The 26,593-nt window shown below is 32.4% G+C and overlaps 1 protein-coding gene and 1 long non-coding RNA gene across 6 annotated transcripts in view; one reads left to right on the forward strand and one right to left on the reverse strand.

Moving 5' to 3' along the window:
* Positions 1-26,593, reverse strand: part of LOC149085227 (gamma-aminobutyric acid receptor subunit beta-like) — a 210,613-nt gene that overhangs the window by 146,378 nt on the left and 37,642 nt on the right. For 4 of the 5 annotated variants that reach the window (XM_089233104.1, XM_089233108.1, XM_089233105.1 and 1 more), the window contains exon 3: positions 15,829-15,896. The exons of the other annotated variant lie outside the window; for it this stretch is intronic. In XM_089233104.1, coding sequence (XP_089089230.1) covers positions 15,829-15,896 — 68 coding nt within the window. The remainder of the gene's footprint in view (positions 1-15,828; positions 15,897-26,593) is intronic. 5 annotated transcript variants of the gene reach the window in all.
* On the forward strand, positions 4,348-15,870 carry LOC149085229 (uncharacterized). The gene is made up of 3 exons (XR_016192822.1): positions 4,348-4,430; positions 14,630-14,836; positions 15,787-15,870. It is a non-coding gene; the product is annotated as an uncharacterized LOC149085229 (long non-coding RNA).

A 26,593-nucleotide genomic window follows, 5' to 3' on the forward strand; every position in this document is an offset into this window, starting at 1 on the left:
TAACCTCAATTAAATAACATTAGTCAAAACCGTTATTTGAATTTGACTATAATATACATCTAACTTTACATATAATACTGTATATGCATATTCCCGATAGTTTAATACGTTATTTAGGGCTTTATAATGACTAAAAACGCATATTTAGCGAAAGGAAGCAAACATTTGAAAATAAAATAATTTATCGCATATTTTTTTTTAATAAAGATGACATAAAAGAATATAAGAATTTTAATGGACATAAGAATTCTAATGGACACTCTACCATCTAAATCTAATTAACTGATCCTCCTCAAAAAATATTTTCATATGATCAGATCAGTCCGGATGATATATTCTCTATCAATATTGAAATGGCAAATTTAATTGGATAGCTTTTTTTTGCAATAAGCGCTCTCTCTCGAGAAAAATGGTTAAAATTATATTAACTATCAAATAAAACAATCTCTGGACTCTTTTATTTGTTACTCAAATCGCAAGCTTGTTAATATGTAAGGGATGTGAGTAGAGATGTAAGGGTCGTTGGGGGTATCGGTACTACTATATATCGAAATTGAACAGATTAATCACCATGGTATAATATTGTATCAACATTAAAATGGCAAATAGAATTGGATAGCAGTAATGTTTTAGCGACATACACTCTCTGAAGAAAAATGGTTAAAATTTTATTAACTCTGAGAATGAAACAACCCGTATTCTTTTATTTTTTACGCAAATTTCGAAACTGTTAATGGATGATTGATCATTTTTGTCTCACCACACACAGTCAATTTCTGCATTGCGTTTTAATATGCACAAGAGATGTGAGTACAGATGTTTCTCTGATAAATCAGAGTTTGTTTTTTCCATCACATTGGTAGAATTTTTTATACATGCCTTATTACACCCACCTCAACTAACGTCATGGATCATATTTTTAAATCTCTTAACAGTCTTTCGAACCTTAGTGAACAATAAAACTTAAAGGCAAAATGTGTAACAAAGATGAGCATGAGCAGAAAGAAAATAATTCTATGAAATTGGGACTATCTTTTTCTAATTAACTGACAAGTCAAAAATATATCGAAATCCAATCACCGCGATATAATGTTCCGTATCAACATTAAAATTGTGAATAGAATTGGATAGCAGTAATTTCGTAGATATATACACTCTCCCTCAAGAAAAAAAGATAGTGGTTAAAATTATATTAATTATCTACTGAAACAAAATGGACTCTTTTACTTTACGCAAATCGCAAACTTGTTAATATGTACATTAGGTGTTTCTCTGAGAAATCAATGTTGGTGTTGGCTTTTCCATCAAATGAGTAGAATTTTTTGCACATGCCATATTGCACGTACCTGGAATAGCGTCATGTCTCTTTTTAAAATCTTTTGAGAGGTTCTCGAATGTTGGTGAATAACGAAAAAAAGTTAAATGCATAATTTCTGATAAAGATGATGCACATAAACTAATGAGAATAATTTTAATCAACCAACTATTTTAAATTTACTCACCCTCCAAAAATATTTTGAAATTGAACAGAGCGATCAGTCACGATGATATAATATTATATATCAACATTAAAATAGCAAATATAATTGGGTGGTAGTAATTTTTCAGCTCTCTAGAGAAAAATGGTTAAAATAATATCAACTATCAAATGAAACAACCCGAGATCTTTTATTTTTACCAAAATTGCAAGCTTGTTAATATGTGCGGGACGTGAGTAGAGATGTTTCTCTGATAAATCAAAGTTGGTTTTTCCATCGCATTAGTAGAATTTTTATACATGCCTTATTACACCCACCTCAAATGGCAGCATGACTCTTTTTTTTAAATCTCTTAACAGGTTTTCGAACCTTGGTGAATAATGAAAGAGAGGACTTGAATTATAGATCATTACTCAGAGGTCAGGTGAGGGTAGCGGTTGTTATGAGCAGAACCAGAGAGAAAGATAGGATAGGCTCCTCTTCGATCGAAATGACGCATTCACTCCTCTTTCGCATCAAAATTTTATTTTGATTTTTTTTTTTCGAGAGTTTTTTTTTTTTTTACGAAACTCACTCTAAAGAGAGCTTCCATCTTTAAAAAAAAATGGCGGATAAAGGAAAGGTGCATATATACAGAAGAAAATAAATCGAAAAGCAGAAAAGAATGAAAAAAAAATCCAACAATTTCCAAAATAGTAAGAAGTTTTTCTTTTCTTTTTTGTTTCTTATATAGATATATATATATATCTTTCTATTTTCGTTTTTCCTTCGATTTTCGTTTATATATATATATATATATATATATATATATTTTTTTTTTTTTTCTCTCTTCTCCCGAGATTCGGTTCTACCGTCTATTGCAGGTGAAAAGATATCAGCCATGTTGTTTTCTTCTTCGTCTTATTTCGGGCATTTTTCTTTCTACCGTGAACAGGAAGATAAGCCTCAGAAAACTGCTCATAGATAAGCAAGAGCTTATCAGTATAAAGATGACGTTACATTCCGAAAGAAATTCAAGACTGAATTATCTACCATCAATCTAAAGGACCGATATGAGTTTCTTTTAATAACGGTGCATTCATATTCTATATATATGTATTCGGTGATTTTGAGCAAATAATTTCTTTTATATGAATTTCTTTCAACAGTTTGCTTTATTATAGATGTTCAAAGAGTTTTTGTTGATGCATCTTTAAATCTTAACGATGAATAATTTTTTTTAAATAAATGTGTTTAGTAAAGAGTGTGATTCCATAATTATCCTTACCATATTTCACTAGCGAGCCGTTGATCCTAGAGGCATACTTCCCATTAGGAAATATATCTAAATATCGTGTAGAACCCAGATACGTCATTCATGTTGTAAGGGGTTATATAGTTATCCAAATATAAAAACTAACTTTTTAATACGGACAACCGGTCTTCAAATACCCAATTAGAAAGTTGTTGTCCTGTCTCGCTTGAGGCCAAAAAAAAAAAAAAATAATAATTCCATGATTCTAAGTGCAATATTCGCTGTGATGTTTGCATTAAACAATCATAGAAAAGTTGGGAAATAACAGCATGAACGAGGGTGAGAAGCGTTGTTCTTTAGTTTATGTTGATCTTTTCTAATTTTTCTCCGGTTTTTTTAACTCAAATACCTCTCATATATTTTTTTCCCTTCAGAAAAAACAAGGTCATAACTTTGTAATTGAGCTTTTGAGAGCAGGGTGTCCATACAAAAAGTTAATTTTTGTATTTTAATAACTATACAGCACTATAACCTGAATGACGCATATATATGAGTTCTACACGTTATTAGAATACGTTAACTGGTCGTTAAATCACTTTGTGTCGTTAGTTTTCTCTGTAATTTTTCTTCGGGCGAAGTTGATAAGAAAGAGAATGGTTCCTTATTTTCGCAGAACTAACTTTGATCTTTTGAGAGAAAGGATAGTGGGAAATTTCAAGGACTGCTTGTGATCAGTCGGGGTGGTAAGTCAATGGGAAGAATTTAGTGCGAAGCTATCCTCTGTTTTGCACGACTCTCTGTCCGTAAAAAGCGTGTCTGTGTATTGCACCTCCTCTGGTTCACGGATAGCGTGTGTGATATTTACCTTGAACACAAAAGAGCATTTAGAGAGCATAAAAGTGGACGAGGTGACCTGTCATTGTGCACTGAAAAAAGATGGGCGTTAAAGAGAGGGATAAAAGGGATAGCAAAAAGGAATTTGAATCTAGATTGACACGTAATATTGGCTCTGGCCCAAAATCATTTTTCAGGTACGCCAATAATGCATGCAAGCAAGTAAGGGGACAGTTGAACCCCTCTTGATAGGAGGGTATAGGGTAGAGAGCATGTGTAGTGCTTTAAATGACCTTTTCGCGTCAGTCTTTAATAGTGAAGGCGATGTACAAAGTAACGGTGTGGCAAGGGGTGACGAAGTCCTCAACGAAATTGACGTGGAAGATGTGGAGGTACTAAATCTTTTCAGGAGTAGTGTTGGTGAGGGTATCGTTCCAGGGAATTGAAAGCTTGCTAATGTGGTTCCGATATTTAAAAAGGGTAGTAGAGAATCCGTGTCCAATTTCTGTGCACTGAGTTTGACGAGCTCCCTCTCGAAATTTTTGGAAATTATTATGAAAAGGAAATTAGTGAAGTGGATAGACGAGGATAATGTATTATCGAATAATCAGCATGGGTTCAGAAAGGGGAAGTTATGTGTAAACAACCTCCTTTGCTTCTATGATCACGGGACTAAGGCTTTGAGATAATGCAAAAAACATTGACATAGTTTATCTTGATTTCCAGAAGGCATCCGATCGGGACCAACATGATAAACTTTTGAAGCGTTTACACGAGATTGGGATTGGGGGCAACATGCTGAATTGGATAGAATCGGTGACAACGGGTTGTAGTAAACGAGGAATTCTTTTGTTGGACAGGAGTCACAAATGAAGTACCTCAAGGTAATGTCTTTTTCCCCATACTTTTTTCTCTTTTTTATCGATAAACTCGGTCAGGTTATCGATGGGATTGTTAGCATGACGTGAAGCTAAGGGGGTAGTCTCGGGAATCAAAGCGATAGGGATTTGCTCCAGACCAACTTAAATAGGATTGCAGCATGGACAAATGAATGCAGCATGGACAAATGAATGAAGCATGACGTTTGCCGTTAACCATTGCATGGTTGCGTATTTAGTTTGAATAACCCACGCTTTTCTTACGAGTTGAAGGGTGTTACTATCCTGGATGTAACTAGGTTCACCGATTTGGGAATTCTCGTTGATGAGAGGGTTAGGTTTTCTGAACAATCTTCAGCGGGGGTCAAAAAAGCGAATGGACAGTTCGGTTTCATTTTGAAAAAGAGCTTTTTGCGAGAAATACGATAAACATGTCGGGGTAAAGGGAGAAGCTATCCATACATAGATGAGACGACCTTAAATATTTTTATAGGCATTGCACTGTATTTTATGATGTATATATATATATATGCTTTCTTAAGTTTATATAATTGCATTTTTAATTGGGTTGCTGTATTGTAAAAATATGTGACATTCATATTTGTTATGGGAATCTTTTCCTAAGCCACCTCTTTGGACATTTTGCCTGTTGTCGCCTAGTATTTGTATTTGGAAGTATGCCTCTAGGATCAACGGTTCGCCAGTAAAACGCGGCAAGGAGAATTATGGAATCACCCTGTATATGGCCTATTTTTTGGAGGTTACTTTGCAATATACGTGTAGTTGTCAATGAAGTGTTTTGTGGCCAATGCCATATCCTTCATGGATTCCATATTTTAATAGTACTATACATGTCTTATTGATTGATAGACCCCATTTAATAAGTTGAACTATTCTCAAATAAATATGTCAGTTCAAAAATTCTGATTAATGCCACAAACTCTGAAAAATTCGCAAAATAGTCCAGGGAAATAATCTTGTTACTCAATTTCGTAGGAATCCATGGAATGTTATGCATACTGGAATAAAAATATTTTATAATCTGTTTTTTTTTAACTTTTTGTTCTTAACGTATCAGAAAATTATTATCAAATTTCTAATATTTAACTATGAAATATCAAATTTTTGATTGTTACTTGATCAAAACTAAGGTAACATCGAGTTTTTAAATAATGAAACGCATGACTTTCGATAAACTAAAAACTGTTCCAATAAATATCTAGTTCTCATTTTATGATTTACTTGTATGGCATGAACAAATATATCGGTTTATCTTCCGCAGTACGTATTTAGACATAAATATTTTCTCTAAACAATAATATTTTCGAATAAAATTTACTTAACGGGAATAAACACAGCTACCATAGATAGTGGGAATGTTTGATTTCATAAATTACGAATGAAAAGGGTTGTTTATCGAATGTAATCATTATTTTGAAATATTGAGTTACTAAGGATAAAATATAAATATTTTAAGAAATGCTTTAGCATATTGAATTCTAATTCTTTTCATTTGTTGAAAAGCGCCACGAATTCTTGTGTTGGCGAATTTCTATTAAGGAAACCTACTATATGTCAGAAACATTTACTATATGTCATTTACTATATGATACATTACATATATCATATTGAAGAATCCTGTCATTGTATTTAAACATAATGGAATGATTTGTTTTTTTGCAGTGCTTGCAGCATAAAAGGTTAAATTTTATAGTGAAAGGAAATCGGAAACGCGTCGGAAGCACTGATTGAGTTAATTGATTTCAAAAGCGTCAATTTAAAGAATCAAAGATTTTCTATAAAAATTTTCTAATCTGATTGGAAGCTCATATGAATTAGGTTTATCAAAGAAAAACAAAAATTCTTATGAATCTTTTGTTTGAAACTTCATCAGGCTGTCTTTCAAAATAAGCAGGAATGAAATTCATTAAATATTCATGATATTCATAGGCTTCTATTTTCGGTCCTTTCACCTATTACATAACAGAAGTTTTATGATCGATTCTGAAGGACATGATTCTTGCAAACAAAATTAAATTTATCTTGCGTTAGATATAAAAAATTGTATTCATCAAAAGAAAAATTAAAATATTTATGATGATGAAATCTGCTCAGAGATAAAGTATTGTCCTTTGGTGCTATATTTATTCCATCGTCGAATTTTTCCCTAAAAATCCAAGTAACTGTGCATTGGCTTTTTTTGCAATTCATCTCATCTTACAGTGAAAGCATGGCTGAAAATTTTAACATTGCAATATAATATTGTGGATATAATAACGCTAGTGTTGGGGTGTGAGGACACGCTGGAATATTTGGATAACGAATATTGAGTTGTCTTTCTGTACATGAAACTGAAGAGTGTTCTATTGTCTTTTGGGGTGTAAGGAACTATAATGAATGTAACTAAATCATCTATGTTTTAAATTAACCTAAAACATTTACTAGAAATCAACATAAGATGTCTTTAATGAGTAATCGATAGTATAAAAGAGTAAAAATTAAATGATGATGCAAAATTGGTGACTGATTTGACACTTAAGTGTTAGACCTAGGAGTTCCGCTGCTTTTTATATCAATTTCATTTGCACTGAACATATCAATTCGCAAGAAATGTGATTAGATTGAGAGTTACATGTAACATTTAAAAAAATATTGACTTATTATATCTGCTAAGTTATTTCTCGCATATAAATCAGAAAACATATATAAATGAATGTTACTACATAAACTGAGATTTATTTGAGAAAAAAAACTTAGATTGCAATCATTCAACTGAATAATTTAAAACATTGCGTGATGTATAAAGAAATTGAAAACGAAATTAATATATATTGTACTGAGAAATAAATATTTAGCTTCTTATATGATATTATAAATCATGTTCTATATTTGATCAGATACTCTTGAAACCGTTGCGAGACAACATGACCTCTGTAATCCTTTTTTTAGGAATTTTTATCAATCGAATATGGAATATTACGCATGTTTCGAATCGTTTTTTCCACCTTCTATTTTCTCTGGAAAAAACTCAGAACAATATTAGTCAAATATGCGTCAAATGAGATTCGAAATGTGGGAGTAAAAAGGTAAACACTGTAAAAGCCTGTGTAAGTACCTTTAGAAATCAAGTAACTATTTATATAATTAAACTAATAGGCAATAGAAAAAGGAAAATGAAGAATTCTAACTGAAATCTGTATGAAATCTTGAATCAGCGGAAAGAAATGGGATGAAACAATGAAACAAACAACAGGGATAACTATTACAGGAAAGAGCGGCAAGCCAAATAATCTTTCGTGCTCACAGACTGTGGTACCTGTAATCAGTAAAGTAATTGATCGGCTTATCAATCATTCGATTCAATCATTAATCATAGTGACGTGCAGGGGGTAGGATCTCTCTGGAGTGTCATTTCTTTGGTGCAATCGTTGAGCAAACTATTATTGTTTCCTGCTGCCAACCTGCTGGAAACAAAAGACAACAGAATCTAGTTTTCTTTCTCTGCAACAAAGAAACGATGCGGTTTTATTAGGTTTCTCTTTTGTATCATGCAATAAAGTCGTTAGAACATTATCGTTCAACACGCAGAGATGCAACGAAGCGTTTGTTTTCTAACTCAAACATGACAAAAAAATTTAACTCCTGTTTTGTTGTTTTTTCTAACACTGGAGGGAACAAAGATGGTACAATCAAAATAAATAGAATGTAGTACTACAGACTTGTACATATTTCCGGAAATACTGATAAACAAATACTGGACACGAATATATTTCAAAAGATTAATATTTGTCAATATCAAACAGAATAGAGCGAGATAGAATTTTTTTTAGAAAGAAAATACAAGTACTGTTTCAATGCTACAACTGGAAACTCTATACTTCCTAACATCTTGTAATATTTATACCTGAAGTGTGTGTTGAAGAAAATCTTTATATTTTTCTTCCAGAAAAATGATTCACACATTAAAATATGTCAATTTCATGAAATTGCGAAACTTCATGCTGTCTCTAGAGACATCAAATGTCATTACGAATTTCATAAATGTTGCATATTACTGCGCATCAAGAGGATGAATTGCAAGAAGTCTTGCTATGTACTTAGCTATGTACCTTCATAATGGCATAGTTATACAAGGTACATAGCTAACAGCTGACACCTCAATTTACTGGCGAACAGTTGATCCTAGAGGCATACTTTCAATTAGAACAAGTACTCAAGTAACGTGTGCATCTCAGATACGTCATTCATATTGTTGGTGGGGGGCGGGTGTATCACAGGGTTGTATAGTTATAAAAATAAAAACAACTTTTTATATAGACATATTGTGCTCAAAAACCCAGTAAGAAATTTTTTCTCCGTCTCTCCTGAGGCCAAAAAATTCTACATTTCTACGAGCAATATTCATTGAGATATTTTAATTAAAATAATGGAAAAAACGTGAGAAATAAACAGCATAAAAGTAACGGGAAATGCTTTTCTCTCTCATTTATAGTATTCTCCCCAATATTTTTCAATCTGTTTGCATTCAAATATACTAGCAAAAATTGCACTTAGAATCGTAGAATTTCTTTTGTTGGCCTCACGAGAGATTGGACAACAACATTTTTATTGTGTTTTTGAGCACAGAGCGTCCGAATAAAAAGTTATTTTTATTCTAATAACTACAATCCCTCGCAATATGAATGACGGAGCTGACGTCCACACGTTATTTGGATACTTTTTCTAATTCGATGTATGTCTCTAGGATTAGCGGTTTGCCAGTAATTTGTGGTGCCAACTTTTCGTTATGCACCTTGTATACTTAGTTTATAGTATATATATATATATATATATATATATACATTGCTGATAAGCATATATAAAATGTGTATTATATAAAATGTATATTATATAAAATGTTAAAGGAAAAATAATTGGTAAAAGAAAACTAAACACGAAATAACCAAATAATTTCACAGAGAAATAGGTATATTGTTTTTTATAAGATATTATATCATCATATTTTTTATAATTAATCAAATACTGTTGATACATTGACAAGTCAACATGACCTCTCTAATAACTTTTACGATTTAAATTAACATGATATTTCTCTTTGATGAATTTATAACTTCTTTATATCCAAAAACTCTTAGAATGTGTTTTAACGAGAGCTATAGTTTATTTATAAGTCTAATTTATTTCTTTATTTATATAAGATAAATTATATAGCTATAATTTATCTTAAAATCATTGTTTCTGTCTCTGAACAACCTCGCAAGATTCAACTGGAAATTTTAATCGGGTTCAGCGAACAGCGATATTAAAAATACATATTGTAATAAAAGCAAAATGTTAACGGTTTTTTTCTGCATTCTGACTCTTGTTAACAATCGGTACTCTCGTAAAATTAAAAAAAGTCTGACCATTTATGGGTTCAATAAAAGTTTTTCAAAGATAATTCTTGACTTTTTTATAATAAATTATCGATGTATCGATTATATTATGTATCGATATTTTTAAACAAAATAAAAAATTTTATTGGAATTTTTTGGAAGAGTAAAAATTGAATATTTATTACATTAGAAGTATAAATGAGTATTGATTCGACTCTGACGTAGAAATGCCGGATTCCCGTCATTAGTTATGATTGCATTTTTTAAATCACATATTTTGCTTATATAACAGATATTCTAAGATTCATCGAAAACCCACTCAATTTCTCTTAAGGGGTCTCATATCTTTTAACATAGTGAAGAACTATGCTGTAATACAAATACCATTAAAAATATTAACCATTGATTTAATTCATTTTACACATGTTCTTAATTGTATGTTTATGTCCTATGCAGTATAACATTTTTCATATCTCTGACGCTTAATTTTTTGTAAATTTTCAAAAAACCATTAAAAAAACAGCTTGCGCTCATGATAAAATACCATGACATCAATGCAATTCAATAAAAATTGATTTAAAGTAAAAGAAACTGTTTAGTTCATGGAACGAAGCAAAATTTTGTTAGAGATTTCATTGACTCAATCTCATTTAAAATTTGAAAATTTTTGAAATTTTAAAATTTAATTTTAAATAAGATTGAGTCAATGATATCCCAACCTTTTGCTTCATTTCATGAACTAAACAGTTTATTTTGTTTTGAATCAATCTTTATTCAATAACATTTATGTCATGATATTTTATCACGCACACAATCTCTTTTTATGCATTGTTTTTGAAAATTTACAAAAAATTAAGTATCAGAGGTATGCAAAACGATATATATTGGCATTGGATAGAAACATACAATCGAGAACATGTGTAAAAATTTGGAATATATCAATGGTCACACAAATAGTTTTTAAATAATATTTCTATTAAACCATAGTTTTAAACCATGTCAAAAAGTATGAAACCCCTTAAAAGCATTTTTTTCCGCTATATTTTTATTCACGATTCATTTATGCTGTTCTAGTTCTAAATTTAGCTTGGCCAAAGACGTTCCTTTCTCATCATTTTGACGGTAATATGAGGAAATCAAAATTCGGATTGACATTCACATCTTATTCAATTGCGAAAATCAAGGAATTCAGTGAATTTGCCGTTTTCTATATGTGCGGGGGAAATAGGAAAAGAGATTTATGTGTCAAGATCTATACTAAAGGATTGTCATTCACGTCTTTGCAGTTTGTGGGATTTTTATCGAACTGAACGTCGTTGAACGTGTCGGACGCTTATCGTTTTCGGAGAAAATGAATTACGTGACTTCAATACTAAGTTTCGAATTCCTCGCAGCTACGCAGCTTTGCTCCGAATGGACATGAGGATTATCTCTAAGTTACGCTTAAACGCTTCTCAAAGACTTCTTTTGTTAGCTATATCTTAACATAGATCCATTTAAAATGGACAACACATCTTAATGACTCGGGGATTTTTCTCGGAAATACACAAATTGGAAATCCTGTTTTCGATATAGTTTCTATTCAAGATTCATACCAAACACCAAAATTTTCTCGACGAAACTGATATTCGTGGAACATTAAACCAGCTATCAACGCTACATTGCAAACTCTTCACCCTACCATTACCATATAATGATATACAGGGTGTCCTGTAAGTTTTAATGTGGTCTTTATCTCATGAATCGTTCGTCATAGAGGTATGGTTCTAATTTAAAAAAATGTTGAAAAGTGTTCAGGAACACACATTACTTCTATATATATACCAGTTTCGAGAGTGAGCTACAAAAAAAAAAAAAAAAAATTCAAATTTCAGGAGAGAGAAGACAAAAACTTTCTAATAGAGCTTTTAATGAGATGCGTATAACGAAATTAAGATTTTTTTATTCTGTGATACACCCTATTTTTACTCTCAAAACTTGCAAAGGGTGATTTTTGGACACATTATGGGCGTTTTTTAAATTAGATCCATTCCTCTACGATGGATGGTTGATGAGATAAAGCCTGTATTAGGACTTACAGGACACACTATATGTTAATATATTGAAACGATACGTGAAGTAAAGGAAAGTGATCAGCTAAAAGCTATTTATATATAAGGTATAAATGGCTTTGTTAAATTTTGTTTTCGTGGAATACCGTTTTTAATAATTTCCTAATAATGACGTCGATTGTAAGTTTAGCTTACAATGATAAAATAAATACTTACGGGAAACATAAAAATTAGTACTGTCCGCTTATTTAGGGATTGGACAGAACATTAGGTGAAAAGCATCGGAATTTGAAAGATGGATCAGCCATAAGACTACAAATTTTATCTCATCAAATTATGTTTACTGGAAAAATATATTAACGATACTATTGAGAAACTCCCTAATAAACCCGATCTTGTTCAGATGTAAATCTAAGTCTAGCTATTTATGAAGCACACACAGCTTCTCCGTTCCCGATACTTTAATACCACAGTCTCTCCCAAAGGGCTTTATGGAATCCAAATAATATGACGTGCTTGCGGTGCATTTCTAATTAGTGGCAATTCGTACACTGAAATTCATTGGCAGAGGGTTCTGTATTAAATACTTTCTTCTCATTCGTTATATATCCTCAAGGAGTATAAACACATGGCTATTCATCGCTTTCAGCGTTTGAAGAGAGCTCTAAGCTGTGTGTATAAAGCAATTAATCAGCTCTTGTAGCTCAATTCAAGAACAATGTTTTTGATATAATTAACCCTTTTAAAAGAGGAACGGTCCACAATAGCAGAAAAGTGAGCTCACGCTTAAAAGAAAGGACAAAAGGGTGTGTAACAGCTTGAGAAAATTTCCACCCTATTCCCCTCTTCTAATCCTCCTCCACTTGCTGCATCCTTCATGGGTATGTATTCATCTCTAGTCTCTTATCACTTAACGTGGCCTGCAGCAGTCCTGAATTTATTAAGTAAAACTAAGCGTTAAAATATTGACCGTGTTTTATTCGATCGGATGCTCTAAAGTGATTGTAGCTACTTTCTAAAGAAAAAACCATTCTTTTCAGGGTTTTTACTGAAGTTTTTAGTTGCTATATAACCGTTCAAAAAGTTTTTAAGAATTGGTTTCCAAACATAATAAATTAAACATACGGATATTGGATAAAAATGGTACCGATGGATTGAACAGATTTATTTATAACGCGTAACAAAATACAAATGCGTAGCATTTAATATACAGGGTGATTACTTAAGGGGTCTCGAATTTTCAAAAATGACATAAAAAAATATTTCATCCAATTGCAAATAAAATATTAAAAATTTCTTGTCAATCGGCTGATTTGTTCTTTCATAATAAAAGAAATAATGAAATATAGTGTAGACATATACAAGCAAAAATATTTTGAACGCGATTTTCTTAGTTAGCAGTTTTTGAGATCATTCGTAAGATTAAAACAAAACTACTGCCTCAAAAATTCTGAAATTTTTCATAAATGTTTATTCGACAGGTGTTAGTGAAATAGATCTGGGATTTAGCCATATTGATTAATGGAAAGTATTTTAAAAAATATTGAATTTAGATTTTTAAAATTTATATGTTTTTGAAACTTTAAAAGTTCATAAAATTCTAACGAATAGTGAGATGTCTAAGTTAGAAATCTATTTTACTAACACATGTGTCGAGTTGACATTTTTGCAAACTTTCAAAATTTTTTGGGTAGTAGTTTTTTTCAATCTTATACGGATGAACTCAAAAACACTTCAATCTGAGAAAATCCCGTTTAAAGTGTTTTTTGTTGTATACGGTTACACTATAATTCATTATTTCTTTCTTTTATTATGAAAGAACGAAGTAACCAATTGACAGGAAAGTCTTAATATGCTTTGCAATTGGATGAAACATTTTTTGCAATCAACTCGACTGAAAACTTTTGAAAACTCGACTGGAAGGGTCGTCATACCCCTCTGGTCCCTTCGTTGCAAAATACTGGCGAACCGTTGATCTTGAAGGCATACTTACAATTAGAAAAAAGGTATCTAAGCAATGTGGAGACTTCAGATAAGAAATTCATATATATTGCTAGGGTTGTATAGTTATTGAAATAAAAAAATCTAACTTTATTTACCCAATCCTATTCTAAAAACCCAATTATAAATTTGCTGCCCTGTCTCTCTTGAGGCCGAAAAAAATCAGCATTTTCAAGTGCAATACTCTTTGATATATATGAATAGAAAAAATTCTGAAAATGTGGGAAAGAACCACATAAATTAATGGACAAGCTCATTATGCTGTTCTTTCCCTTTTTCAGCAATAATTGCAAATGTTGCAATTTGAAACGCGTATTTTTTTTTGTTTGCCTCAAGAGAGACAGGGCAAGGGTTCCTTGATTAGGTTTTTTAGGATAGGATGGCCAAATAAAAAGTTGATTTTATTTTATTTTAATAATTATATAACCTCTTGCAATATGAATGACGTATCTAAAGGTCTACAAACCATTTGGATACTTTTTCCTAATTAGAAGCATGCATCTAGGATCAACGGTTCACCAGTGATTCGCGGACAACGGACTTAAGTAATGAACCTGTATTTTCAAACTTTATAGTTGATGTGACTTATATAACTGATTTTTTACATTACCAGAGATTGAATATTGATCGGAAAAACGTCAATATATAACAACTCTTACCTCATAGCTTGAATTTTCATTGATAGAAATAGACATGATAGTACCGGTAAATTCAATCGTTCCAAACGTATAATGGATGACATTATTTTTTATTCATTTTTTATTATTTTACTTACCAGAGGAAAACCGCTTAGGACGTAGTCGCACGAAGCAACAATCCCAAAACGGAAACATTTCAGAGATGGATTGAGAAATCATAGGGAATCTAATCAGAAATCTAAATGTCATTACCTTTTGCTCGAGTTTGATGATTATGGAAGATAAACAGTCCAAATACAAGATCGAGATATAGCAATCAAGTCTGGATCAAGACCACGCATTTATCAGTAGGTGGAGCTGAATGTCAGAGCCTTTTTATTTATTTATAAAAAAAATTTCACTCATCCTGTATGATTATATACGGATATATATATATTTATCTATCTTCTAGGGCATCGATGTCCTAACTTTCAATACGAAGCACTCTATCAGAGAAAGAGGGGGATTGAAACTCATTTAGATGCGGGGAATCCTGAGAGAAGAGGAAACGGCAACTAATGCTGCCTTAAAAAAAAATATTTCTTTCGATAAGTTTTAAAGGGGGGGAAAAATCGATAGGATTCTCATTCATTTCGTTACTGGGGGATGGTAAAAACGACACTGAAGAACACTAGAGCTGCTGTCGAGATAAATCTTCTTTTTTTTTTCAGTTTTATTCTTTTTTTTCAGTACTTTTTTTTTTGCTTTATCTTCACCTAGCTCCATTCTGTCCTTTTCAACAAACAAGAATTGATTAACATCTGAACCAGAGCGTTTTTTTTTGTTCTCTTTCTAGAATGTTCATCTCTCTTTTTTTTTTTATCCATCCATGCTTCTAGTCGATAAGCATCACATCGGTTCCTTCAAGAGAGTATCGATCATAGTCATGGCAAATGCCACTTTGTATCCGGAGGAATCTTTTCCTTTGCTTTGCCCTTCTTTTCAGTTTCTCATTTTCTTATTGCACTATTCGCTGTACTTTTTGGCGCTGCTTGTGAAAATACCTGTGTGTGTGTTTTCTCTCCTCACTTACCTTTTCCTGGTATAATCTCTTATCCTTGGTGCAGAGCTTTCATTTGTTATTCATTCAAAGATGGGAGAAAAATCCGATTATTATATAGATATTTCCGAGTTAGTCGGCATGAGAAAGCGAGAAATTTCTTTGAGAGCTGCAAGGGTTTACTTTTCATTTTATTCTATTTTTTTTAGATTTAAAATAATGTGGATAAAAGTTTTAAATCAAGACTTTGTTTTGTAGGTGAGAAAATAAAAGATATAGTGTTATGAAATGAGTACTTACCATTAAAACCTCGGAAACAGAGCTGATGCTGAGGATGAACATTGTGACACTCACTATCACTGGCGGACCTGTGTGCAAGGAAAGGAAATCCAAATCACCACGACGATTATTAAAACTCAAAAGTCCACATCAAATGTTATTTACTATGTTTAGATATATTGCACTTTTGTGAAGAAGAAACTTTTACCTTTGTCTTGATCCTTCTTCATGGTGGTAATACTGAAAGCGAAACTATCCGGTATATGTTCGTATTTTAAGAATATTTAAAGAAGAGGGTAATGCAGAAATAACAAAAATATATGTGTTGGGTTTTTATTTATTTTAGGGCATACTGCAAAATAACATGTACTGAAATTTGTAAATTATTGTTGCTTTAATTAAATTTGTACTGAAACTCATACTCACAAATCTAGAATAAGAAATTAAAATTCATATGAACTACATGTATAATTTATACGATGACTTCCGAATAACTATCTTTAAGACATTTTTTCTAATAAAAATCTCTAATGTGTCTTATTCGTGATTCTTTTAAAAAACTCGAGTTATGGAATGTTTTACCGAATAAAGTTTCTGAGCGAAAATAAAACTATCTATTCTCTCATTTCATTTCATTTTTATACTTAATCTAAAAACGATAACTTCGATGCATTAAAATTACATTGAAAGATCCGTAAGATCTGTGTACATATATCCTCACTTAAATAAAACTCCAGAATAGAGAGATCTTATTTTAAGAGATTTTTAGAAAGCGAACTGCTGCCAAATCGATAGCAAATGACGTGGTTCTTTTTCTCGTCTTCGCCGTGGTTGGGAACGGACGTGGTTGGGAACTTTTATCGCGCTCGCTCACCGACCAATAGAAGAAGTTTTATCCGAAACCGTTGCCGGGGGATTACCGAAAGATTATCCGCCACGTCAGTGCGCCATTTTGTGTCTTTCTTTGTGTTTTTCTTCGTTCTCGTGAGTTTTACTTAGCGTGTTGTTTATTTTTGGGTCATATTCTGCGGTGTTCTCTTTTTTTTTCTAGCACACGCTGGATTGCGAGACAAGTGGTTTTTTTATTATATTGCTCTCAAATTTTTTTTAATTTTCGTTGTGTATTTTCGATCGACTTAAATTTTTTTTTTCCTCGTTCGCATTTCATTTTCATTGAATTTTTGCCAGGTTTGTGTTTTCTCGCTTCTCTGATATAAATTCGTAGGTTTTTTGGACGTTAGGGTTAGCAAACAGTGTATACTTTTTCCCAGGTTCTCTGAATAACTTTGTTTTCCCTTCCACTTGGGCCTATAGTTGTAGTGTTAGTGTTATTTGAGATAGTTAGCTAATTCTAAGAAGTAAAAATTGTACTTTGTAGCTTAATACTTTTTTTAGAGTGTGTTCTACTCTTTATTTACATATTTATTTTATTCTTCGTGATTTAGTGTTGAGCATTCTATTTTACGTAACTTTTTCGTACATTCTATTTTACGTAATTTTTCGTACAATCTCTTACGTATATTTCGCATAGTAATGTATTTTACATTATTTTCATTTCCTGTTAACGTTTTTTATTTTCCTATTTTTAATTATTATTATTATCTAGCTTTAGCAATAGTGTTAGTATGCCTCGACCTCGACTAGTGGTCGAGTAGTTAATGGAGATGATGATATTCGATATGCGGGTGTTGCATGGGGTAATAAAACCCTCAACGATATTCAAGTAGAAGACGTGGAGGTCCTAAATCTTCTAAGAAATGCATGTGCAAGCAAAGCACCAGGACCAGATGATATCTATCACAGGGTCCTCAGGGAATGTGCTAATGAATTGTTGGGGCCAGTCACACAGATATACAGAAGTAGTGTTGCTGAGGGTATCGTCCCAAGAGATTGGAAACTTGCTAACGTTGTTCCGATATTTAAGAAGGGTAGTAAAGAAGCGGTGTCAAATTATCGTCCAGTGAGTCTGACGAACTCCCTCTCTAAGATTTTGGAAATTATCATCAAAAGGCAGTTTGTGAAGTGGATAGACGAGAATAATGTATTGTCGGAGAATCAGCATGGGTTCAGGAAGGGGAAGTCATGTGTAACTAACCTCCTTTGCTTCTATGATCACGTGACTAAGGCTTTGGGTAAGAGCAAAAATGTAGACGTTGTTTACCTTGATTTCCAGAAGGCATTCGATCGGGTCCAACATGGCAAACTCTTGAAGCGTTTACACGAGATTGGAATAGGGGGCAACTTGCTGAATTGGATAGAATCGTGGTTAAGAGATAGGTCACAACGAGTTATGGTGAACGGGGAATTCTCTGGTTGGACAGACGTCAAAAGTGGAGTTCCTCAAGGAAGTGTCCTTGGCCCTATACTTTTTTCACTTTTTATCGATAAACTCGATCAGGGTATCGATGGGATTACTAGCAAATTCGCAGATGATGTCAAGCTAATGGGGGTAATCGGGAATGAAAGCGATAGGGAGTTGCGCCAGACCAACTTAAACAGGATTGCAGCATGGGTAAATGAATGGAGCATGACGTTTAGCATTGATAAGTGCATGGTCGCTCATTTTGGTTCGAACAACCCACGGTTCTCTTACGAGTTGAATGGTGTCACTATCCCGGATGCAACTAGGGTCACCGATTTGGGAATTCTCATTGACGAGCGCCTTAGGTTTTCTGAACATTGTTCAGCGGTGGTCAAAAAAGCGAATAGAATGCTTGGTCTCATTTTCAAAAAGGTCTCTTCGCGTTCTCCTAAAGTCATTCTTCCGCTTTTTCGAGGATTAGTTCGTCCTGGACTGGAGTATGCTGTAAGGTTTTGGAGACCATACCTACAGAGGGACATAGAATTGGTTGAAGGGGTGCAGAGAAGAGCTACGCGTGTCCTTATTGGGACACAGGGCTTGAGTTATGAAGAGAGACTTCATTTTTTGAATATGTTTACATTGGATGAACGCAGGTGTCGAGGAGATATGATCGAAGTGTTTAAAATTTTCAATGGGATGGATAGGATGGACCATGAACTTTTAGTACACCGCCAATCGACTGCTTTTACAAGGGGACACCAGTATCGATTGGTGAGGGACAATGCGATGTTATGGTGTCGCAGGGAATTTTTCTCTAATAGCGTTGTTAATAAATGGAATAGCTTACCCCCGGAGGTAGTAAATTGTAACACAATTGACACGTTTAAAAAGAAATACGATAAACGTGTTGGGGTAAATCGAGAAGCTATCCATTGAATCTGTAAGTTCTCACCCGAACGCAACGTTAACCGCCAGGGGTATGGGGAAAAAAAAACAATGTTAACAACAGTGTGAGCGACTAGAATCCATTAGTTACAGAAAGTAGAATGTGCGATATCTAGATTATTGAAATGATCTTGATGATCAGATCAAAAACTATATAAAATCTTATGTTCCGAAAGTTGTCAAATTCATACACAAAGCAGAATTGTCAACCAAAGGTTGTATGAAATATAGTAGCATTGGGGATATTCGTGAAGAAAATACATCTTTCCAGATGATTCTTTCTCACGCAAACATACGTACTCATGCATATTTTGTATTTATATACTATATAGACAGTGAAATTTGTTCCCTACATTTGTTTGGACTCAGTATAACTGCAATATATGCAATATATCCAAAAATGCGTCACTGATGGATGTGAATACGCGTTTTAATCTTTTTAAGAATACAAATACAAATACAACGCCACAACAGGCAAAATGCCCAACAAAGTGGCTGAATGTAAATCAACTTACTTTTCTACCCTTCCACATCGTATAGGTACATGCGGAATATTTTTGAATGTATTTGGTTATTTTCTTCGACAATAGCGGCATTTATATAGACTATTTGTAATTAGTTGATTCACTCCTGACAACAGCTGACACATGGACTGTTGCAAGACTTTATGATATGTTGATTCACGTTGCCTTTCAAGAAGTGACACCATATCCTAAAATTCTTGGGAGTCTGATTTTTGCGCAATTCGGTCATTATGGTTAATTTCCCACTCTACCGTTAACGAATCCTGGAAATACTCTAATATCTTGAAACTAAGGACAACATTGTTTTCTAGTCAGATTGGATTAAGTTCTGCAAGTACTAATGATTCTATAAAATCATAACCTGGCGATAAAATATTTAAATTAGGACTTATACAGGTTTATTCATAAAAAAAAATTTAAGAGGTGATAGTACACACCAAATACAAGCAACTGTCATCAAAGAATGCATGGACTAACATGAAACGCAAACGCGCTAGCGCGTTCCGAAATGGCCGCTCCACAAACGTTAAAACGGTATTCCTGTTGAAGTTTATCGGGAGGAAAAGAACATCATGCATGCAAATGTAACTTGGGAAAGAAGAAGTAGGCAAAGTATAGTATCTGCGTCACAGTGAATAAAAGACGCGGACGCCATCCCATACGTTACAAGTGTTAGAATGTGTGGTTGCACGCTGGAATAACTTCACAGGGCTGGCGTCCTTTTATTCACTGTGACGCAGGTTTGCATATGGTGCCTTCTTCTTCCCCAGGTTACATTTGCATGCATGATGTTCTTTATCTCCTGAGAAATTTCAACAGCAATGCCGTTTTAACGTTTGCGGAGCGGCCGTTTACGTTTCATGTTAGACCATACATTTTTTGATGACAATTGTTTGTATTGGTGTGTAGCATAACCTCTCAAAGTTTTTCCATTTTTTCTGAATCACCCTGTATAGTACGAGGCACGAAAACGTTTCTGCTAAACTTTTCACAGAAAATAAACACTCCTCGTGTAAAATATATCAATCGTGTATAGTTGGTAATCACAATATATTCGAAATTAAAAATCAAACGGATAGTGAGAAAGAAAGTTGAGGGAATACGAAATAAATTATAGCTGACGTTCGGTGAAGATACATAGACAAAATAAATAAATGCATGAGAATTCATGGAAACAGAACTGTATCCTCTAGCGGGTTAGACCTAAAAAAAACGATCCATAAAGAAATGATGATAAATGACCAACGTCACTTGTTCATGAACTACCCCATAAAGAACCAAAAATAATAAAGCATTAGTATTCATGATAATGGATCAATGGTATCTACTCAAGATATAAATAAAATGGTTGAAAACCTTGAAAACATCCAAAACCACTCAGAATTTATTAGAAAATTATGTTACTCCGTTTCTCGTTTCTCTATAGATATTATTATATAACCAGGAAATGGGGAATGGCCTCGAACATTTCAATCATGCTATTCGGAAAGTTCATTTTGAGTGTCTTTCTGCTTATAGATGTAAGAGAGAGAGAGAGAGAGAAGAAATATTTTGAGGAGTCATTAATTTATCCTTATAATATTTCATGTGAAACAAAGGTACAACTGTATTCCATTGGGATGAATGAAATAACACGGTTTTCTAGCCCATTTATACTTCGAAAGGTCACTTAGTTAGATTAAGTACTATTAGTATATATAATGCAATTTTTTTTAACGATTGCATACTATTAAATCCAAAGAAAATCATAAAAATGAGAGTCAAAAACGAATCAAAGGATATAAGTTATTTAAAAGTCAGAAAAAAATGCATACGAACTTTTAATGGATTTTTAGATTTCCTAGTACTAGTGATGACAAAGTTTAAGGGGATATAAATAAAGAGATTGAGATGAATATATATATATAAATATAATGCGAAAACTTCGATACCGAAAAAACTTCAACCTAATCTTCAGTTTTTGTACGTAATATGGGAATTACCGTTCTTTTTAAAAGGTCGGAAAAGTCCATATAAAGCGATATAAGCTCAAACTTTTAAATGCGATAATAACACCGATTTATTCATTTACATATCCATAAGAAAATATTATGACTAAAGCCGTGATCTTGAAAAATTGATCTCAGGTCGTCAATTTTGAGTAACCCGAACATGACAATTGTTCTCACGGGAGTGAATATACCACCATCAATCAAAAAAACTTAGATTGACTTTGTATCGAGAGTTTGATATAAAATGTAAGACCATGAGAAATATTTCCCTTCGTGCGTGAATGAAATTAAGCAAGACAAAAAAAAATCTCACTGTACAATGAATTGTTAATAACTTCCAATTGAGTCATGGAAGGACTGCGATAAAATGAAAGAAAAAGCTGATTCTTGCACGACATTGGTTAAAATAGAAATTGATGAGTGATCCTATATATAACACGACCATTTCTGCTAAAATGTTTTTTTTACTATTGGCTTTTCTTAAGGGGCTCATGTATTATTCAAGTGAATACTGCAGTGAAAGCTTTATTTTATACTAGGCAAAAGAACTCTAGTAATAATTGTAGAAATATCCCGAAGTTTGAAATAAAGTTATTAGCAAAAAAATGAACCCATTCATTTTAAATATGTTAGTTCTATATGAAAGAGACAAAATTTGAAATGCAAATTCAAATTATCCTTTTTTTAATTCAATTTCATTTTAGCTATTTTTACGACGATTCCACTTTTTCTGGACATGGAGAAATAATTTTTTTTTACAAAATATTACGATTTTTAATATTCTGGGTGCGCAAACTATGAATATTGAAGATTGTTATGATCGAAAAGTGAATGCAAAATGAGGAAATTTTATTTTCATGAGCCGCATCATCAGTATTCAAAGTTCATTATAATTTGCAAATTGTGTTTCGTTCAATATATATTATGGATTATCTTGAATGAAACACATTTTTTACTGACTTCTTTTGTCGTAAAATATTATTAAATTCTACGAGATTCAAGTAAAACAACATTTTTTGAACTATCGCTTTTTTCATCATTATAGGGCAATCACGAAAATAAATATATATCTACACAAATTCTTATTAAAATGAAGAGGTTGTACTTTGAAACTAAACTTATATTGTGCCAAAGTATTTCATGAATTGGATTAAGTTTTGTTGTGGTTTTTCATGCGTTTCACTAGTATATAGACGTCATAATAATGATACATATCTGAATAAAGTTACATGTGAGAAATTATTCAAATATTGTTATTACCACCGATGCATCAGATTTATTGTATTCATTAAGTATAGGTGACATTAATTGATATACTGATCTTATAATTAAACAGTTACTATTCTCCAGAGGAAAATAATACTTGTGAAGTGTCGAAAAGCCCACGCCCAAAATGCTTTAAAGCCTAAATGACACGAGTGCTGTAAATTCCAGATACCGCAAGCCCCGTATTTTGAAACACGGAGGTATTCATGAATACGACCGGCTATTTCGAGTCTATCCAAATATTTCAACATTCGGAAAAGAGAATAAAAAGGACGATATTTATGACTGGCCATAAAGTTGCTCGTGAGCCAATTATAACGATGGTGCAGTTTATCTTCTGTTTTATGCTGAACAAAATAACATTTATGTTGCAAATGTCAGAGAGCGATCACATAGAAAATATAATGAAAAATTTAAACTGCAATTGAAGATCTGGTATTCTTTCTTTACCCGGTTTTTACAATCGGCATGCACTGCCGATTTTTTGTTTCGAAACTAAGTATTTATATCTGATTAATTAGTTCAATTGGTACTAATCGATATGTCAACAAAGTTTAAAAAATTATATTACTAGGAAAAACAGTGATTTATCTTGACAAAACATTCTCAAGGCGTTGTACAATTTATGTCATCAAAGTAAGGTATCCTTCAACATAAGTGTACAAAGCGATTGGCTACGTTGAAGAAAAAGCCTACATTTATTCGTAAGTTCAGGTATCAAAAATTGCCTTTTTTGGTCAAAAATTGGATTTTTTTAAATCAAATTGGATTTTTATTCAGTAAATGTTCTGTTACAGTACAATAACATAATTATCTTTGATTTTTAATTTGTTCTAAGGAAAAAAGGCTGCAAATTGATCGAAATCTAATAAAAAAATGTGTTAAATATTTAGCTGATTCAGATGCATCTAATTTTGTTTGCTTACTGATTTCGATATCAGATACAGTGGAACTTCAGTTAACGAGCAATTCGCATATCGAGCAAAAATTTCGAACAAATTTTTATTCGATTAACGAGTAATAATTCGCATTACGAGCAAAAATTTTGGGCTTTATTTATTTTCACGTTATCATAACTGAGCTGAGGTTTTTCGCTTTCGTCCACACAAGTGCTGTGAAATTGTAGGTAACGTACTTACCTATAGTCTTCGGTCAGCGTGATTAACTCGAAAAAAAGAACACCCCTACGAACGTGACTGTTTACGATATGAAACTAGATTGTAACCACGCGTATGTGAACTTGAAGTTTTTAAATTCCGCTTTGAGAAAAACTTTGGCCTGATTGTTTTATCGACCGTAGCTTTGAGGGGCTAGATCATGAACAAGGGCTACCATTTCTTAGTAGATTGTGGCCTTCGGGAAGACCATGAGACTGGAGGTGCATGAGCCCGGCATTCAAGAACAATTGGAGGAACATGATCATATCTACAGACGAACTGATGGATCTCCATTGAGCGCAGCAGCAAGCGCTTATGCACGTAGAGCTCATTAAGATCTCACTTAATATGATTAACGCAAGAGATTATTATGATCTCGTCTGAGGAAGACGAAGAGAGAAATGAAAAGTCCCTCACTTCAAATGAGATTGAGATGTGTAGAACGTGGGAATTTCTGTGCAAAACTTTGAAGAAAAGAGAAACACTCCAAAAATAAAGCTGTAGCAGTGCGGACAATAAAGTATAGTGCGATCTCCTTTTTCCAAAAAAAAAAAAAAAAAATCAGTGTGTCATAGATTGGGTTTTCCATTTTTAAGTCACACAAATAAGTTAATTACAGACGGTGAGTGCGTTGCGTAATTCGTCCTAAACGGTAGTGCTCCTCTGTCTGGTCGTTTAGAATAATTTAGTTTGTAAACATTATCGTATTTTGTATATTTATTTATGTGTGGTATTATTATTTTTTAAATATGTTATTGTATTTATTATATTATTATTATGTTACATAATTGAATGAATGAATGACTTTTTTATTAGCCATTTGGTTAATTGCGGAACGAATTATCCAATTTAATATTATTTTCTATAAGGAAGTTTGATTTGCATAACGAGCACAACGGTGGAACGAATTAAGCTCGTTAACCGAAGTTACACTGTATTATGCTATTATATATTTACCAAATGCATAAATTTCATAAATTTAATTTTCTTCAATTTAATAGATATTTTTTATATAAAAAGTTTAATAAAAACAATTCATAATTTTTAATGGAATGAAAACCACTGAAGAGACACCAAGGTCCCATACTGGTTGTTATAATAAAATAAACTCAATAACATTACAATTCGCTAAACATGCCAATATAAAATATAATTACTTTCTAGCTTCGAAGAGACATAAAAAATCCAATGAGGTAGAAAAATAAAATGATGAGAAAAAATTTAGTAATAATGTTCAGTTTAAATTGAGAAATTATTAATTTGACAATTTAGTCATAATAATAATTATATTGATATTCATAGTACATTTTGGCAGTTTAATTACAAAAAAAATATCAGGCCGAATCACTCCACACGTCAAGAAACACAAGGTTTATGGAATAAATTTATAGAGTATGCGATGTGAACTTAATAGTTTTATTCATTTTCCGTTCAGAATCAACGGCATATAAAATGACGATTTACTGTATTCAGTTATTGTTCCGTTATAAATAAACAAATAAAAAAAAGATGAACCGAAAGAGCAAGCGTAAACAAATATAAAGTAACTGCATAAGAACTTCATTTTCCTAATAAAAAGTCAAAACTCCATATGATCAAATATCCTCTATCCATTCATTTTTTATACACGTAGTATTCTCTCTAAAGAAAGAAAGTTACAGTGTAACTAAATCTTGTATAAAATAATAAGACTAAAAATATTATATTTCGATTTGGCAATTGATATTGAAGGAAGTGGACAAATTTTGATACATTTTATCTCGAAATTTCATTTCTTGTTTTCATTTTTTTAAACATATAATATTTCTACTTGAATAGGGTAATGCATTGATGTAAGATAAAAAAATATTTTCTCATCTCTTATTTTTTTTTTGTCATTTATTGATTTATTCAAGGAAAGAAAGCATCGACGTTAGTTTTCAAAACGTCGAAAATATGTAGAAGTATATTTTCCCCCACTTACTCATTTTCCAGCAGAAAAATGTTAATTTTAGAAAGATATCAAATTTTCGCTTAGGCACTCTCTATACACACACACATATATATATATAAATGACTTTTCCGGGAAAGGGAGAACCACTCAAAGAAGCGAGGAATGAAAGATTTTAAACAAGAAATGAAAAACGGAAATTAAAATCATCTCTGAACGCACGTAGAAAACGGAAGAAGCGATGAACAGTGAGGAAAAGTGTATTTAATTAAAGTGAATCTATTAGAAAAGAGAAAAAAAAATTGAAGCCCATTTATTTCTCGCATAGCGTAAAAATAAAGGGAATGAAAAGTAAGAGCCATTCTAGCGATATGACTTGAATTGATCGGAGTGTTGAGTACGTAGGAAAATGCCCCTTTCACATTCATTATACTTACAACCAAATATATATATTCTTACACACGCGGAGAATTGATAAAAAAAAAAATGAAGAAACGTTATATTTTCAAATTTTACTAATTTATATACATATTTATACGGGTGTGTCACGAAAATTTCTGGAATGCCATTTGTTGCAAAGAATGAATAAAAAGACACGAGATATTGAAATGAATTGTTATGATATGAGGATGAGGCATTGAAGCCAATATACCGGGTGCATAGCTAACTCC

Source organism: Pholcus phalangioides, unplaced genomic scaffold (genome assembly GCF_987345545.1).
Source record: "Pholcus phalangioides strain wild (caught in Gottingen) unplaced genomic scaffold, Ppha-v1.0 ptg000007l_1, whole genome shotgun sequence".
Taxonomy (NCBI): domain Eukaryota; kingdom Metazoa; phylum Arthropoda; class Arachnida; order Araneae; family Pholcidae; genus Pholcus; species Pholcus phalangioides.